This window comes from Mus caroli, unplaced genomic scaffold (genome assembly GCF_978045245.1).
Source record: "Mus caroli unplaced genomic scaffold, Mus_caroli_1 scaffold_10, whole genome shotgun sequence".
Lineage (NCBI taxonomy): Eukaryota > Metazoa > Chordata > Mammalia > Rodentia > Muridae > Mus > Mus caroli.
Window position 1 is genome coordinate 59,650,822 of NW_028227265.1, and position 17,514 is coordinate 59,668,335.

The 17,514-nt window shown below is 52.1% G+C and overlaps 1 protein-coding gene across 1 annotated transcript; it reads right to left on the bottom strand.

The window, feature by feature from the left end:
- Window positions 1–534: 534 nt before the first annotated feature.
- Atp13a1 (ATPase 13A1) lies at window positions 535–17,501 on the bottom strand. Its single transcript, XM_085843906.1, has 26 exons — window positions 17,091–17,501; window positions 15,454–15,543; window positions 15,172–15,362; window positions 12,656–12,728; window positions 12,322–12,477; window positions 12,156–12,225; window positions 11,976–12,082; window positions 11,459–11,588; window positions 11,303–11,358; window positions 10,781–10,907; window positions 10,573–10,710; window positions 10,362–10,482; window positions 9,646–9,803; window positions 9,191–9,366; window positions 9,006–9,116; window positions 7,893–8,018; window positions 6,356–6,464; window positions 4,658–4,857; window positions 4,481–4,577; window positions 2,957–3,114; window positions 2,772–2,886; window positions 2,492–2,688; window positions 1,381–1,523; window positions 1,176–1,287; window positions 949–1,092; window positions 535–865 (listed from the first exon to the last, which is right to left on the bottom strand). Exons 1-26 carry the CDS (start codon window positions 17,475–17,477, stop codon window positions 755–757), a joined length of 3,603 nt encoding a protein of 1,200 aa, XP_085700032.1. The 5' UTR covers window positions 17,478–17,501; the 3' UTR covers window positions 535–754.
- Between the last annotated feature and the right edge of the window lie 13 nt (window positions 17,502–17,514).

The window sequence follows — 17,514 nt, forward strand, 5'->3', positions numbered from 1 at the left end:
AGAGGTCCTGAGTTCAATCCCTAATAACCACGTGGTGACTCACAACCATCTATAATGAGATCTAATGTCTTCTTTTCTGGTTCAGCCTGAAGACAGAATAAAATAAATCTTCAAGTAAAAGTGCAAACCATTGTCTAATTGGGTGAGGCTCCTGAGGTGGTCGGCTCCCTTTCAAAGCAGTCAGTGGTTTTAGGGCAGGCAAGGCCACAAACACCTTGCACTGTGACCTCCATGCATGTAAGGAGGCTATCCATGGTGGCCAGTGACAGCCACATTTGTGATATGAGATGGTGGTTACAAACTGAGTGAGATCTGTGCCTTCTGGGACAGTATTCCACCAGCACTTCGGAAGGCGCGCCTGACGAGAGAGAGGATATACGCGACACTAGAAAACCTGAGGTCCTAGGTCCAGGAATGCCTGCAGAGGGGGTCTCTCTCCTCTGGGCCTGTGGTAATCCTAGGCCCTTGAGTGACCACCTGGCCCCTCCAATTTCCAGGGGGCCCTGTGTGGCACAGATATAAGTGGAAGCAAGCTTTATAAAATTGCAGACGCCGATTTATTTACCAAAGGTGCTAGCCAGGACTCTTCTACTAGCCCGGCCAGCGGATGCCCACAAGGGTCCCAACTCAGTCTTCCAAAAGCAAGGCAGGGCTGCCTCACTGTGGAGATGGGAGCAGTGCTCCCTCCTGGGGCAGCGGTGGTTTTCCTGTTCAGTGGCAGCCAGGGTAGGCAGTGGATACCAGCACCATCTTCTCAGGAAGGCACTCTCAGCTTCGGAGTCCCCAAAAAGAACTGTAGGACACGGTCAGCCAGGAGTGCCAGGCAGAAGTCCAGGGCCAGGACCTGGCCGATGACCAGCTTGAACTGTCAAGGAGGAAGCAGGCTGAGCTGGGTCTGTGGCTGAGCTGGGCCAGGCTGAGCCAGGGCCACTGCTCAGAACCACTCACCTCTACAGGGATGTCCACAAGGCCAAACTGGCTGTTGAAGTCAGGTGAGGAACCAAGGAGCAAGCCAATGATAGCCAGCAATGACACTGCCAGACTCCACACCAGGGGCTTGTTCTCAGGAAGGCTCTCCATGAAGGGTGGACCCTGCAATGAAAAGACACAGCTACTTGGGGAGGGTGGGCTGAGCAGGTTAGGCCAGGTGGGAGTGGACAGGCACAGGGCCTCACCTTGTAGTTGATGGCGAAGGTGGCCATCTGCATGGCCATGGCCATGATGTACACAGTGCTGTTGACCAGGCTCGGCTCAAACTCCTTGTACAGGTCTACAAACTGCTCCTGCCTGCAGGGGTATGTGGGTGTCAGTACCCTTCTCCTGCTCAGGCACCCACTGTAGCTTCCCGCTGCCTCTTCCTCTTCCTGGAACCCCACTTACTTCTCAGGGCTGCGTGCCTGGGCCTCACGGTACAGGTAGACCAGGCTCAGGAAGTGGACAGAGAACTGCAGCATCACCGTAAGGATGGTGTACAGGTTGAAGATGTTGGGTAGGGGCCGCTCTCGGGAAAGAGTCTTGAGAGGCTGTGGGGCAGGACTTGACAGTCAGCCAGCATACTCTCAACAGTGAGGCGATACTCCTGCCTCAGGCATCTTGTTTGGTCCGGATCTAAGGGCTGCCTATGTCCAAAATAGTCTGTATGCTATGGTAGCAATGGAGGGCTGTCAGGAGACAGATTTAGTCTCTACTCCCACAAATGCATTCATAGCCTTGGGCCTGGTCTATTGAGCCTGATTAGATTCCTTATTAGAATCTAATCTAATTAGATCTAAGGTCTATTGATTCCTTATTAGAGTGGGATCTGAAATGTCCCTAGAAGACTCAAGGGACATATTATGGTAGGGCTTTGGAAAGTGACCTAAGGCTCTGACCTCATGCCCAGACATGTAAAAGCTTAGATGGTGGGGCCCACATAAAGGGAGCAGAGCCTTGGGGACAATCGCAGGCCTTCCTCTTTTAGCTACTGTGGGTGAATAGCTCTAAATATGGCCTGAAACTTCTGGACGCCTAAGCCAAGACAGATCTTTTGTTTAAGTTGTCCTGTGAGCCTTTCCTCACCTTACTGGGAAGTTGACACAGACACCCTCTGGCCCCTGGGGTATCTATTTCACCACCTCAGCAACTAGTGCAGCCTCCTGGTTGTGGCAGCACCCTTTCCTCAGAAGGCCTCCTTGGCTGTCCCTGAGGCCAGCCCTGAAGCCTGTGACATTTTCTCCCTCACAGGGCTGAGTGTCATCTGCCTGCTTTCATTCCTCACTTCCTCTGCCCTAGGACTGTGACTTGCCTGAACCCCAAACTCAGACAGTGGTATACCCTAACCTGTATCACTAGCAGCTAGCCAGGCCTGACCCTGTCTGTAGATCCTGCGCAATCTCAGGGACACTCCTGCCTTTGGGCTCTAGGTCTCTGTCTATATCTTGGGGATGACAATTCCAACCCACAAGAGCTCTGGAAACGCCCTATGGTCAGCCCTAGGTGGTCCAGGGCCCACCTTGGAGCGGGAGATGAAGAGGAAGCAGCCGGCCAGCAGCAGCCCCTGCAGTGTGGCCTGGAAGTCACTGAACTTGACACCCTCCAGGTAGAGGACACTTTGGCTGTATGCCAGGATGAGGGCATTGAGGGCCAGGATCTTGAACATCTGCAGCGTCGTCACCAATGTGCACCGGCCCTGCTTGATCACGTGGCAGACTGTGGGAAAGTGGGGAGTGAGTGGGCAGGGTGGTGGGCAAGCAAGGCTCCAGGCAGGGCAGGGTGAGGAGCTAGGGACTCACTGCACTGGATGGAGGACAGCTTGGAGGTGAAGGGTGCTGCGATGCTGGCATCCCCCAGCTTCACGATGGGGGTGCTCTCCTCCTCCAGGTCCCGCAGCACCTGGCTCAGGCGGTCCTGTGGGGTGGGCAACAGGGGTCAGCCCTGGTTAGCAAGGGTTGTGGGTATTTCCGATCTGAACACTCACCCTGTGGGAGGCTGGTGGCTCCTCAGGAGAGAGGAGTGCCGACTTCTGTTTGGTGGACCTGGAGACTCTGGGGCCACTGTTGCTCAGAACAGGGCTGTCCCTTGGCCGTCGTCGCCGTTCTACAACCCTCTCAGGGGCATTGGCCAGGAGGGCTACACCTGAGAATGCATTGGGAAGGAGTAATGGAAAGGGCCCACGGTCAGGTACCAGTGTTCAGTTGCAGAGCCAGACAGACACCAGGCTGCCCACCTGCCCACCTCCCACCAGTTCCAAGGTACTCTCATTTCACCTAACTACCCTATGGGCCCTCAGAAACTGGTCATCTTGTTTTGCTGGTGAATGGCTTGACAGATTAAAGCATTTACCACACATGCCTGGCATTCATGTGAATGTGAAAAGAAACAATTCCATAAAGTTGTCCTCTGACCTTTACAAAAAAAACAAACAAAACAAAACCAACCAAACAAACAAACAAAATAAATAAATAAATAAATAAATAAAAAAGAAAACACCAGTTCCGATGTCAGATGTGTCAAAAACCATGCGGGTGGAGGCGCACCTGTTATCCTAACCCTCTGAAATCTGAGGCAAGAGGGATCTTGAGTTCTAGGCCATGCAACACAGAGATCCATGCCCAAAGGAGCACAAAAATCTTATCAGAACCTTAGACAGGCAGTAGTGGTGCATGCCTTTAATCATAGTGCTTGGGAGGCTGGGGCAGGTGGATCCAGGCCAGCTGGGAGTACAAGGCCAGTCTAGTGTAAGAACAACACAGAGAAACCTTTTCATGAAGGGGGGGGCGGGGTTGGTAGGGGAGTCTCAGACCCTAAACTGAAAATTGCTGGCCCCCAAAGAAACTTACTGGAGAGAAAAGTCTACGAGGGCAAGAACTTCAGACAATGCAGGGAAGATGGAAAAAAGCAAAAGGACTGTCAACACTTATCCTGACAGTGACCTGTGGCAACCAAACCTGGTTGTGGGACTTGAAAAACGATGTCCCCAACTACCTCTTTCCTCCTACCTTCTGCTCCTCATGCCTATACCCTTCTCTCACCTTGAAGCGCCTCAAGAGTTCTTCTTTAAAGACAGGTGGGGGGATGGTTCCATGTAACTAGTCTAGCCTTAAACTTACTGCACAGGCAAGAATAAACTTGAATCCCTGATTCTCTTGTGCTCTGGATGACAGACCCCTCCTGGGTGAGCACTGCTGCCTAGGAGGTTATGAACTAAATGACTTACTTTTTCAGTGTTCGAGTGAAATCCAGGATTCTGTACATATAAGGAAGACATCTACTGCTAAGCCACACCCCCTGCCTCTCATTAAAGGATTCCAGGCAGAATTCACACACAAAGCCACACCACCAACTCCTTTCAAACCTGAAGAGTATAGGCATGAGGAGCAGAAGGTAGGAGGAAAGAGGTAGTTGGGGACATTGTTTTTCGAGTTCCAGGCCAGCAAGCAACAGGTGAGATGTCGCCACACTAGTCGTGAAGGAGACAAAGCCCCCAGCTACTGGAGCTTACCCACATCAGCGTGCTTCAGTGCGCCCACATCATTGGTGCCATCTCCACACATAAGGGTCACATAACCCAGCTCCTTCAGGCTAGTGATGACAAATTCCTGCATGGTAGACATGACACTGATGGGTCTGCAGCCATCCCCAAGACCCCCAGTGCCCCGCCCCAGGGTCCTGCACATACCTTCTGCTTGGGGGCCACACGGGCGAACACCTGCACATGAGGGATGAGGCAGAGCAGCTGCTGGGGGTCCACAGCTTGCAGGTGAGCCAAGCCATCGCCTGTGAGGCATAGCGCGTGCTCCAAGGCCAGTGCCTTGGGGGAGCCCGGGGTGAGAGGCAGAACGATGCTGCTATCAATGGAGCGCCACTCACATGGCTGGCCTGTGGGTCACATCTTTGGTTAGGGTTGTGACTCCTGGGCCAACACCACCAGTTTCACCCAGAATCTGGCCCTGCTTTGGACATTCCACAGGGAGCAAACACAAGACCCTCCAATACAAGTGCGGAACTTGAGCGTTGCTCCAGTAGCTGCATGCAAACACAGAAGGCCTGGTCTCGGACCTCAAGCCGCCTTCTCCTGATGCTGGTCCCTCATCTAACAGATCTCTCCACTACCAGCCTAAATACCAGCACTCTAGGAACCAGAGTCCTCCCATGCTAACCTCATGGGACCCGCTTTTATTTCTGAAGCTCAGATCCAGGAGTAGGCTGGGGGAGGTAGCTCACCAGTCCACCCTATACCGACTAAGATGGAAGTTTGTTTCATCAACCTGCAGGGCCTGCCCATAAAGCAAGAGTTACGATCATCACTTTAAGGTCACCTATATACAAACAACCCTTAGGTCCAAGAACATGGTACACAAGGTTAGAATGGAGGGAGACCTGGGCGAACAATTTAGAGTGGTGACCAAGTTCTCTGAGAGGCAGTGGAAGGTTCTAGAAGCCTTTTTAGCTGAATGCACCTACTGCCCTGTGTGCATTCTGCCACCCTGTGTTGGAGTACCCACTGTTCCTCACATAGGTCCTGCTCTTAAAGACATCAAGAGACCTGAGCAAGAAGTGGATTCATTTACCTCTGCAGGAAGGGTCTAAGGCTGGTCTTAGAAAGCATGTATGCAAAACTGGGCCTGGAAGCCACTGTGTAGCCTAAGCTGGTCTAGACTAAAAGCACTCTTCTTCCTGGGCTAATAGGAGTGCACCCTCGGGCTGGTGAGATGGCTCAGTGGGTAAGAGCACCCGACTGCTCTTCCGAAGGTCCAGAGTTCAAATCCCAGCAACCACATGGTGGCTCACAACCATCCGCAACGAGATCTGGCGCCCTCTTCTGGAATGTCTAAAGACAGCTACAGTGTACTTACATATAATAAATAAATAAATCTTTAAAAAAAAAAAAAAAAAAAAAAAAAAAAAAAAAAAGGAGTGCACCCTCACATCTACCTAGTCCCCAGCCTCCTTACTTAAAGCAAGAAGCCAACAAGTTTAACAGTTCAAGTCTTCTTCTACAGTGTTCATGGAAACTGCCTATGGTGCAGGGGTGGGCAGACAGATATGCTAACAACATGCCATGCCTTGTATTACCCAGGATCTGGCACTTTCAGCACTGGGTAACTGGTGGCCTAATCAGGTGTTGGGAACCTGGCACTTCCTGGATAATGGCACAGGAGTAACCTGCCCAGCACAAGGTGGGCAAGAATGAGGCTTGAGCCCTCTTTCTCAGTGAACATGAGGCCTGTTATAAACAAACATGGAAGACTCAGGAACCATGACTCTGCCCATGAACTGAGGCCTCCTCAAAGTGGGGTTGACATCAATTAGGATGAGCAGTGAATAGTGGCTAACACGCTGATTTGGGACTAGGGGCCCAGTTACCTGGCCTTACCTTTCTCCGAGGGAGGATGCAAGATGAGCGTGTGGGCCTTGTCAATGAAGTGCAGCTCCTGAGCTACATGGCATGCAGTGAGGGGGTTGTCTCCTGTGATCATGACCACCTATGGGACAGGGGACAGGGAACAGCGTGCAGGGCTTAGCAGGGAAGACCTGTTGGACAGAACCCTTACCTTGGACTCACAGTTCCTCCTAAGAAAGTATGAGGCAAAAGGCCACCTCTATGGGAAACCACAGCCTACCAACCCAGGGAGTGCTATACAAGGCAGGGCTGTGCCAACCATGGAGCTGTGCTGGCATCTAGGGCTGCTTACACACCAAGCACATGCTGAGCCACAGTTCAGTCCCAGTGCATTGCTTCTTAAAATAATATACTTTTTGATATGTATGCCTTTGAATATGAAGGCAGAAAAGATGTCAGGTCCCTCACAGATGAGGTTATAAGTATTTTGTGGGTACTAGGATCCTAACTGTAGACTGAATGGCAAGTTCTCTCTCTCTCTCTCTCTCTCTCTTTTTTTTTTTTTTTTGGTTTTTCGAGACAGGGTTTCTCTGTGGGATAGCTCTGGCTATCCTGGAACTCACTTTGTAGACCAGGCTGACCTCGAACTCAGAAATCTGCCTGCCTCTGCACACCACCCCCCATCCCCCCAACCAGTGCTGGGATTAAAGTGTGCGCCACCATGCCCAGCTTTTTTTTTTTTTTTTTTTTTTTTTTTTTTTAATATTTTTATTACATATTTTCCTCAATTACATTTCCAATACTATCCCAAAAGTCCCCCATAGCGCCCCCCACTTCCCTACCCACCCATTCCCATTCTTTTGGCCCTGGCATTCCCCTATATTGGGGCATATAAAGTTTGCAAGTCCAATGGGCCTCTCTTTCCAGTGATGGCCGACTAGGCCATCTTTCGATACATATGCAGCTAGAGACAAGAGCTCCAGGGTTCTGGTTAGTACATCATGTTGTTCCAACAATAGGGTTGCAGATCCCTTTAGCTCCTTGGGTACTTTCTCTAGCTTCTCCATTGGGAGCCCTGTGATACATCCAATAGCTGACTGTGAACATCCACTCCTGTGTTTGCTTTTTTTTTCTTTTAATGGCAAGTTCTCTTAAGTTGCTTTTACTTAAAACACAAGTTAAAAATTAGCCCTTGGCTGTCAGTGCCCAGGATCTGTAACTGTACAAAGAACATTCTAGGGCTAGGAAAGGGAGGAAGGTGGGATGTGACCTATGAGGACTCAGTGGGGACCAGTTGTTACCTGCCTCTTGCTGGGACTGTTCACGAGGCCAGGCATGGCCTCAAGATCTCTTACCCCAAGCTTCTACCTCCTTCTCATCAGTCTGGAGAGGAGATAGGTGATGCGTTTTGTGAGGTGCCATGCTAAAGAGCATTCTCTACCTAACTCTGAGAGCGCCAGCTATACCCAATCCCAGCTGAGAACCTGTGGTTTCCTCACTGCTGAGACCCAGAGGGTGGCACAGTCGTCTGTGGCCACCTCCCTGCCCTGACCTCTCGGTTTGCTCATACCCTGTGGGATGCATTCTGGATCTCTCGGATCACAGCCTTGGAGTCAGCTTTGAGCGGACAGGAGACCACGATGAAGCCCACAAACTTGAGGCTGCACTCCAGTGCCTCCCGCTTGATCTCCCGGGCCTGTTGACAGATGTGGGCTAGCTTTACTGTCTGCCTTTCCAACCAGCCTCTTCACATCTCCCAGAGCACAACACAGGGAGGAAGGCAGTTAAAGTGCCTCAGCAACCAGAGCCACTGTGCATGTGTGTTGGTGCCAGGAGGAGAGGCCCTAACCTCTAAGAAGAGAAAGGTCAAGAGTCAGGAGGGGGGAGGCAAGGCAGGTGCAAAGTGGGGTGCAGCTACTGAAGATGGAGTCTAGACCTAAGTGTACCTGCTACACCTCATGACTATGGACACGGACCATGCAAGGCCACTACCCTTGGGGCAACCATAAAGTACCAAGGAAAGCGGGTGAAGATCATAGAAGAGTAAAGTTGGGGCTCAGGGTGAACAGGTCCAGGGGGACAGACAGGCTTGGGACATACAGGGTTCTCCAGAACAGCAGCTAGGGAGGCACAACGCAGGAGGACAGAGGCCAAGTCCTGGCTCTAATGCCTCTATAGTCAAGGCTCTCAGCTGACATTACGTTCTAGAGGTAGGGCTGGCTGTAGGGGGTGAACAGACTGGACAAGGACCAAGAAGCAGGTTAGAAGGCAGTGGGGAAGAGATCAAGGTTAGAAGTGATGGGTATGGATCCACTATGGCCCCTGATCTCCAGGTGGCAAGGACAAGAATGGTGGGATCTGGGATGTCTCCGGCCTCCCCTTAAGAGGTGCCTAGGGGGCTGGTGAGATGGCTCAGTGGGTAAGAGCACCCGACTGCTCTTCCAAAGGTCCAGAGTTCAAATCCCAGCAACCACATGGTGGCTCACAACCATCCGTAACGAGATCTGGTGCCCTCTTCTGGAGTGTCTGAAGACAGCTACAGTGTACTTACATATAATAAATAAATAAATCTTAAAAAAAAAAAAAAAAAAAAGAGGTGCCTAGGACATCCCACAGCAGAGGAAGAAGGTGCCATGAAAGGTGTGGTGGGCTAACAGGGCTGTTGAGTGTGGCAGGCCCTTACCTGTTGATGTGTGAGATGTCCTAGCTCCTTGTATCCCAGAGCCAGGACACGGGCTCCTTCCCGAGAGATCTCAGTGTGGATGTGGTGGTAGTCAGGTGGGCACTGAGAAAACTGCAGGGAACAGAGGAGGATGTCACTGCTTGATCCCTGCCTACCCCTTAACCCCAGGGTTGGGGCTGGCTCACCATAGAGTGCAGGGTTTCGGGGGCCCCCTTCACAGCCGCGATGTAGCAGAGGTCAGTGGAGCCAAGCTTCTCGTAGGAGGCGAGCACAGACATTCGCTTTAGGGCACTGGCAAAATGAAAGCGCTGGTGAATTTTCAGCCCCTGAGTTTTAATACTTCGGGGGAATACTTTCTCATCTGGAAACAAATAAGTACGAGTCCTGAGGGGCTTTGCTCCAGAGAGGTAGCCAAGCCCCCCCACCCCCCTGCCCAGTTTTCCCGTCCCAGCATCCCTAGATGCTGTGATCAGGATCATCCCAGTACAGTGGATCAGGCAGAGAAGGCTGGACAACAGACCCAAGAAGATACCGATGTGAAGCCAGCCCGGGCACTAGCCTGGAGGAATGTCACTAACATGAGCCTGCCTGTCCAGGACACGAGGCCACCCATGCCAGACCTTGGATGCCAGTCCCTCACCTTTGGTCAGCGTCCAGTCCACAGCTGTCAGCATGGCCTTTTCCAGAGGGTCACCCACTAGGGTGCCGTCATCCAGCTGCATGAGCGAGTGGCAGGAGGCCAGGGCCCGGTGTGTTTCTATGGGAATGCTGGACACTGGGGTCACCTCTTTCCCATCTCTGCAAAGACAAGACAGTTGGTTTCAAGGTGGATATAGGCGGGTGGGTGAACTGTACCTCTACCAAGGGACCTGGGATCCTTCAGTGACTACTACCAGAGACTACCTCAAGCGGCTAGTACTCAATGTGCTATTTATTCACTAAGGGTACCTTGGTGAGACTACTGGCCTCAGGGATGACTCCTGAGCTCCCAACAGATGAGGTAACAGGTCTGTGGCAGACTGTTCTGGGACTGAACTAATTTCCTATCTATTTCTTTTTTTGTTTTTGTTTTTATTTTTCGAGACAGGGTTTCTCTGTATAGCCCTGGCTGTCCTGGAACTCACTTTATAGTCCAGGCTAGCCTCGAACTCAGAAATCCGCCTGCCTCTGCCTCCCAAGTGCTGGGATTAAAGGCGTGCGCCACCACCGCCCAGCTCCTATTTCTGATGCCGCTCATATTGATCATCACATAGGATCCTCTGTAATGCAATCTCAGAGGCAGGACTTCAATGGAGGCTCACACCAAGCTTGGGTCTGTTTGCTGGGGGGGTTTAGACAGGGTTTCTTTATGCTCACCTCAGCCCTGCTACGCCTCGCACCACCAGGCTGTCACTGGTCAAGGTACCCGTCTTGTCAAAGCAACACACTTCGACCTTGCCAGCGAAGGGGATCCGGAAAGGCTCTGTGCAGTACATGTCTGGGGGTGGAGAGTGGGACCTGGGGTCAGGGGGTCCCTCCAGGCTCCTGCCTGTTCTATGCAATGCCCCACCAATCACTCAGCACTCACAGAGCTTGGCCAAGGCGATGAGGGAGGTGTTGACAGCCAGGGACAGTTCAATGGGCAGTTCAGGGGGTACAACAGAGGTGAGGATGAGGGTGCACTCCAGAAAGAGCTTGTAACGGTTCCGGCTGGGGTCCTTGGTCCCTGTGGAAACAGGGCCTGGCAGCCTGGGGCAGGGACGAGGCTTCAGAGCAGGAGCTTTCAGGGTGCTTACCTTCAACCCACACATACGCAGCTGCAGCAATGGCGAACACCAGGAGGAAGAGGATGAAGATAAAGGTCTCCAAGTTGTTTGCAGTGACCCTCTTTACCCCAAAGAGAATTGTACGCAGTAGTCTGCCCTGCAGGGATAGGCAGGACTTAGCCTTTCCTGAAAGCTCTGTGGGGAAGAGTGCCCTCTGCTCCCTGAAAGCACCGAGGCTGGCCTCTCTTTCTAGTAAACAGCAATTCCTGCCTAAGAGCACTGTAGGCTGACAAGGAATTAGACTTCCAAGAAGGCCAGCCACAGGGCCACAGGGAAGCCAGGCTTCCATCTCCCCTCAGGTAGAACCCTGAAGCATTTACCAGAGCACCTCACTTAACAACAATCTCCTGGGAATGGTAATAGCCTGACTACCTTGGTCATATCCACTGCTATCTCAGCCTAGGGAAAGCAGGCCTACATTAGCCTTAGGGTGAGTTCTGGGAGGAGCTGTCACACACTTTGGGCCCTCCTACGTGGAATCCAGCACCATACCTGGGATGTGTTGAACCCAGTTCTCAGGACAAAGGCCACACATCCATTGTCGACCGCTGAGGGAACAAGCAGAGGCACCTGCTGTTAGCAACCCTGTCCCACCTCCTTCACACTATAGCAGGTGCAGGATACCCAAGACACCCTTGAGGCACCTACGCTTCAGGCCCGAGGTGGCCTTCTGCGGGGGAATGTGCTGTACCACCTTGGTGCCCCCAAAGATGACATGCAGCCGAGCATCGGCCTGCAGGTCTAGGACATGGTCTGGGCTCAGGTCTTCAATGGGCTCCTGCGAAAAGAAACATCAGATTGGGATGACAGCCTCACTTTAGCCTCCCCCAAGGGCTTGCCTGATTCCCATGAGTGCCCCCTATCTAGGCCAACAAGTTCCATTCACCTTAGCAGGTGCCTCCTCACCACAGTACTTGTTGAGTTAATGCCTTGTGACCTGCATTAGGCCTCCTCAATGATACAAAGAGAATCCTCCTACCTTCTCTATACCCACCCCGATGGAATATCCTGGTTTCTTTCCACCTGGCTCCAGACACCTATGGCAATGACTTCAGCCCACCTGCCTCTGCCACTTATGTATGGCAGGGATCGCCTGGGTGCTGGCCTCTCCTGCCCTATGTCATTCTTCATGAACTGGGAGTATACTATGGATCCTATTCATTACCTTCATTTGTGGCACAGATTCTCCAGTGAGCATGGCCTCGTCTACAATGCAGCGGCCCCGTAGCAGCAGTACATCACAGGGCACCAAGTTTTCCTGGGGCGAGCGGCCTGCAAGGTGCAGGCAAGAGAGTCAACCACTGGCTAAGGTAAAGACTTCCACCTGAGAGGAATCCTGCCTCACCGATAGACACGATGTCCCCAGGAACAATGTCATCGCTGGCGACAGGCCTCCACTTTCGGCTGCGGTAGACCTGGGAATATGAGCAGGGGGAGTCTGTCAGCATAGCACGTGCATGGTGTCCACTCGGGTGGGCAGGGTCACCACCCACCTGTCCCACCAGTCACACCTGTATCATATGGGGCTTGTTGCCCATCTTTCGGATCTCTGACATGTTCCTCATCTGCTGCTGCACTAGGGAAGCTTCGAAAGCCACCAGCATGGACAGAGTGAAGACACTGTAGTACCAATACTCGTCCAGGCACCAGAGCCCAACGCAGAATACCTGTGAATCAGCAGCCTGTCAGGTCTTGCCTACCTGTCCTGTGACCAGAAATTCTGGCAAATACCAATGATTCCCAAGGGCAGGGAGAGGCTCTGGGGTTTGGAAATGGCAGCCAGACTCACTCTGGCTGTGACAGTCCCAAAGAAGGAGCTGGCACAAGGGCCAGAGCTGCTGTTACCTGAAACACGAAGAAAGGGGCTGTGGCTCTCTCCTTGAAAAGCTCGGAGAAGTCGGGCACCACCATCTCAGCCCTGTAAAAACCATACCCAAATTCCTGGGTGAGCTGAAGATGTGGAGGCCCTGCCCCGTCATCTCTAACAAGACACCCAAGGTGGGGAGGCTGCATTTGACCTTGTTCCTTCTCAGCTGCTAGCAGGCAAGCCAGACTGGGTGGCAGTTCTTCCACACCAACATCCTACTCTACTCAGCCCTGTAACAGGCTCTGTCCAATACCACCCACCCCAGGGCTAGATGAGAAGAGCAGGATAGGGGTGGCTGGGAGAAGAGGACCCTGGTGACAGAACTCATTCCCCAATGGAACTGTATATTCTTTTTCTGAGACAGGTTTTCAAGTAGCCCAGGCTATCCTCAAACTCCTTACAGGGCCGAGGAGGAGCTCTGAACTGATATCCCTGGCTCCGTCTTTGAGTACTGGGAAGACAACAGTGTGCCACCATGGCCCATGGCCATGTGGTGGTAGGGATGGAACTCTGGATCTTGTCACTGTTAGGATAACTCCAGCCCCCACCCCTAGAACTGTAATTTTTTTTCCTCTTTTCTTTCCTGAAACAGGTTCTATGATCTTAAGCTGGCCTGTAAGTCACAGAGATCCAATTGTTTCTGCCTCCCAAGTATTGGGATTAAGGATGTACACTGCAATGCATGGCCCCACCTTTAAAAGATATTTTTCTTGTGTATGTTGGGGGGGGGCAGCATGCCTGTGACAGTGTATGTGTGGCAGTGTATGTATGTTGGGGGGGGCAGCATGTCTATGATAGTGTATGTGTGGCGGTGTATGTGTGTATGATAAGGGAGGGTATGTTAAGGGGGGGCAGCATGCCTGTGACAGTGCATGTGCGGTGGACGGAGAAAAACTTGCAGGAGATGGTTCTCTCCTTACATTGTGTGGGTCCTGGGATCAAACTCATTTTGTCAGACTTGATGACAAGGGCCTGTACCCACTGAGCATCTTGCTGGCCTTGGGAATTTGTTATATTTTCTCTGAATAAGCCCTTGGCTTCAAGTAGTTTGTCCCTAGGGTGTCTCCTGCAGCAGCATGTGGCCACTAGGTGGCATGTGGCCACCTAGTCTGACTTGGCCTCCTCTGCTCTACTCTCAAAATTCCAGGATGCTCACAGGCTTCCCACAGTGGTGGGACCTGAGAAGAGGGAACCACGGAGTACCCCGGAGTTTAAAAACAAAAACACCCACAGTGATAGCATAAAATCTGTCCCAGGCCATTAATGCAGTCACTATTAGGGCTGCAGAGACCAACAAATGATGCTTCTCAGACTGGATATGGTAACATCTACATTTTCTGAAAAGCAACAGAATCATGAAAGAACCCCAGGGGTATGACTCAATGGCAGGGCCCCTATCTGACATGTTCCAGGCACCAGGTTCCATGTACAGCTGCAGAGAGAGAAAAAACAATCTGCTAAGATCTCCCCAAGTTCCCTGACTGAGCACTGTCAAGGGTGAACACCATATGGGCCATGATGCCAAATATCGGTGTTTGGTGCCCAGCGTTCAGCTGTCCTACTACAGTTGCACGTTGGCACCTCTGTGTTAGTAAAAGGTTAACGGAGAAAGCCTGTGTGGAGCATCTGCTGTCCTACGCAGCATAAAAGAGGCACCCATGTGTTTTGGTGTGTTTTCCTTTGCAGTGCTGTGTGAAAGCATTCTAGTCCATTAGGCTAGCACTCACCCGCTGAGCTGTGCCTCACTGCATCACCAATATTTCTAATGTGCTGAGATGCACATAAGCATAAACACTTGAATTAGAATCTAATTCTATGCTGGGTGGTGATAGTACACAACAATCAGGAGGCAGAAGCAGAGGTATGTAGATCTCTGTGAGTTTGAGACCAACCTGGTCTACAGAATGAGTTCTAGAACAGCCAGGGCTACACAGAGAAATCCTGCCTCAAAATGGGGGAAGGAAGGGAGAAAAATAAAGAAAAAACCCTCTAATTCCATGATTGTGGGGGAGGGCAGGCCAAAGACATGGCTTATGGTGAAGTGCTTGCCTTAAAAGCATGGAGACTATGTTTAAGTACCAGAATCCATGTAGAAAGGCAAGCATGGACTTAACACCAGCCCCGGGGAGGGAGGGGCAGGGAGCACCACTGCTGCTGCCTGTTGTTTAGTGAGCTCCAGTTCAGACAGACCGTCTTAGAACACAAGGTGTATGGCTCCTGGTGACGACACCTGAAGCTGACCTCAGCCTCCACATCTATTTGCACACACATACATAACCTCCTTTCCCCCAGTCAAGCTCCTGGCTCTCTGAGGGCCCTGTTGGCAAACAAGTTTGGAGGAAGGCAGAGCAGAGCAAGTTGTCCCAGTGGGGTCATAGTCACTTAGCATTCTGGGTTAAAAAGCAGAGCTCTCAGCCCTATTGCCAGGGCTCAGTGACCAGGAGCACAGTAGGGCAGCAATGCACAGTGGGCCACAGGGAAGACAGGGACTCACTTGTTGCTCCCAAACTTCTTCTCTGCAGCTCGGATCTCTGAGTCTTCCTGGAAGCCTCTGTTGCTTTGATAGTAAGAGAAGGCATTCCCCACTGGGAAGGCCACCGGGAGGAACTGCTTTTTCTCCAGGGCATCATAGGAATATTTGATCTTCTGGAATTCAAATGACAGCACCTCCAGCCCATCTTCACCCTGGGGTGGAAGGCGTGTTTGTGGCAGAAGTCCCCTGACCTGGGGACACTGCCTGTTCCACCTACCCTGCAGGACATAGATCCCTTCCTACCTTGTCACGGTGCAGGGCCACCAGCTCAGTGGAGCCATTGTTGGGGGTTGGCACCACCTTCACAAAGGTTACTTTGTTGGGATCATATTCCTGTCAAAAACCAAAGACTGTTATGGAGCCCTTCTTACCTCTCAAGTACATGTCCCTCATAGGGTCAGAGTGTAGGCATGTCCCTAGGCTTGCCATATCTCACTTGACCACTACTTTGTATTATAAGGCTCAAGGCACAGGGCACCACACGGTGGTGGCCCTGAACTAACACCGCGGAAGACGGGTAAAGGTGCCACGGAGGGTGCCCCCCATTACAGGTTACCTTAGCTTTCCTCAGTGACCCCGGAGGGAGGGGTTTCAGCTTTCACTGTACAGTAGGGTGAAACTGAAACCCAGTGAAACCTAGAGAGAAGCCAAGCCTGATCTGCCTCCTCACCCAAGGCTGCTTAGCGTTTCCCTCTCCTCCTTTCTAGAAAAGGAAGTTCTCAGTTACAGTCCAAAGGACAGCTAGAAGGCTAGGGACTGAATGTCTCGCACATGAGTGCAAGCGCATACACACACACCCCCATCTATTGACCCTGGGTGCCAAGCTCAGAAATTTGGGCCCCTCTTCAGGGATAAAGATTAATGAAGGAAACAGGGTGCCTTCTCTTGGTACTGAGAATTCAATGCACACACATAGCCGTTGAGTGTGTATATATGAGGGTACTCAGGATTTCCTTCAGTCACTGACAATGCCTCCCTTTTCTAAAGTCCTACCCAGAACAGATATTGGTGTGCCAGGCTTCAAATCTGGTGATCTGTAGTGTGGTCACTGGGTATTACCCTCAACCTAGAGTACCTTAAAGTCAGTGCTTCCTGTAGTGACACTGTGTTTAGAGTTCTGAATTTAGAATCACAGCACCATCCTAACAGCCCTCATCTTAACCACCCTACCTTACCGATAACGTGAGACTCTGCGCTATTTTAAGTCACTTACAAGTAGCTCCTGGCCATCTTCAGCACCAGAATAAATTACACTCTTTTTTGGGTCTAGCAAGGGACAGACAGAAACTGAACACTGGGCCATAGGACGTGGCTTCATACATTTGGGGAATTACCCCAATGGTCTAGTCTAACACTTAAAAAAAAAAAAAGAAAGAAGGAAAGACCAACACAAAAGTAGAAGCCAGAAATAGTGACACAGGCTTTTAACGCCAGAACTCTGGAGGCAGAGCTAGGCGGTTCTCAGTGAGTCCTAGACGACCCAAGGCTGCATAGTGAGATCCTATCTTACAGGGAAAAAAAAAAAAAAGAGTAAGAAAAGAAAACCAAAACCAAGATAGGAGATGACGGAGAAGCAAGGCGGAACCGTTCCCAGAACAATATACCATATGGGAGCTAAGAGGAACAATTCACACTAACAGTAGCATATGGGTCCTGCTCCAAGTCTGTTCCAGGTGTTTCTTGTGAATCAAAATAACCAGCCACAACTGCATGGCGAGTCACAGCGGGGTCAGAAGTAGGCCTGAGCCATAGGGCAGGGGGCGCCGCTGGAGAATCGAGCCTGTAAGACTGGAGACTCGCAAGCCGCGGCAGCCCGGAGCCCCCGCTAGGCCCCACTGTGCCTGGGTCCGGGTCGGGGTCGGGCGGGCGCGCGCACTTACCGGGGTGCAGGTGAGCGCGCAGTGCGCGTGCACAGACCAATGCCCCGACAGGACAGTGAGTGCGTGTGCGAGGCAGATGGTGGCGAGCGCCAGCAGCGCGGCCTCGGGTATCTGGGTCCAGCTGCTGCCCCATCCCCAGCAACCGCTGGCGGCGGCGCCCAGCCAGGCTGGGTACAGCAGCCCGGCAAACGGCAGCACGGTGAGGCGCCGCAGAAGCGCCAGCCGCCGGTACGGCCACACGGCGGCCACCAGTTCGTCGCCGTTCGCTATGAGCGCTGGCCCGGCAGCTAGGCCCGGCCGCAATCGCGACCCAGGCTGAGGAGACCCGTTGCCCCGGGCCCCGCCAGGCCGGGCTCCGCAAAGAACCGCGTTGCCCACCACCGCCATCTTTCCCAGCGCTGCGCTGGCTTCCGGCAGAGGCACC

What these genes read in the sequence shown, in the direction of transcription:
- Atp13a1 (XM_085843906.1), bottom strand. Translation starts at nt 17,477, where the DNA reads ATGGCGGTGGTGGGCAACGCGGTTCTTTGCGGAGCCCGGCCTGGCGGG. An exon ending in AAGAAGTTTGGGAGCAACAA is followed by an intron (nt 12,729 to 15,171) that starts GTGAGTCCCTGT and finishes TGGTTTTTACAG; the next exon opens with GGCTGAGATGGTGGTGCCCG. An exon ending in CATCGCCTTGGCCAAGCTCT is followed by an intron (nt 10,483 to 10,572) that starts GTGAGTGCTGAG and finishes CTCCACCCCCAG; the next exon opens with ACATGTACTGCACAGAGCCT.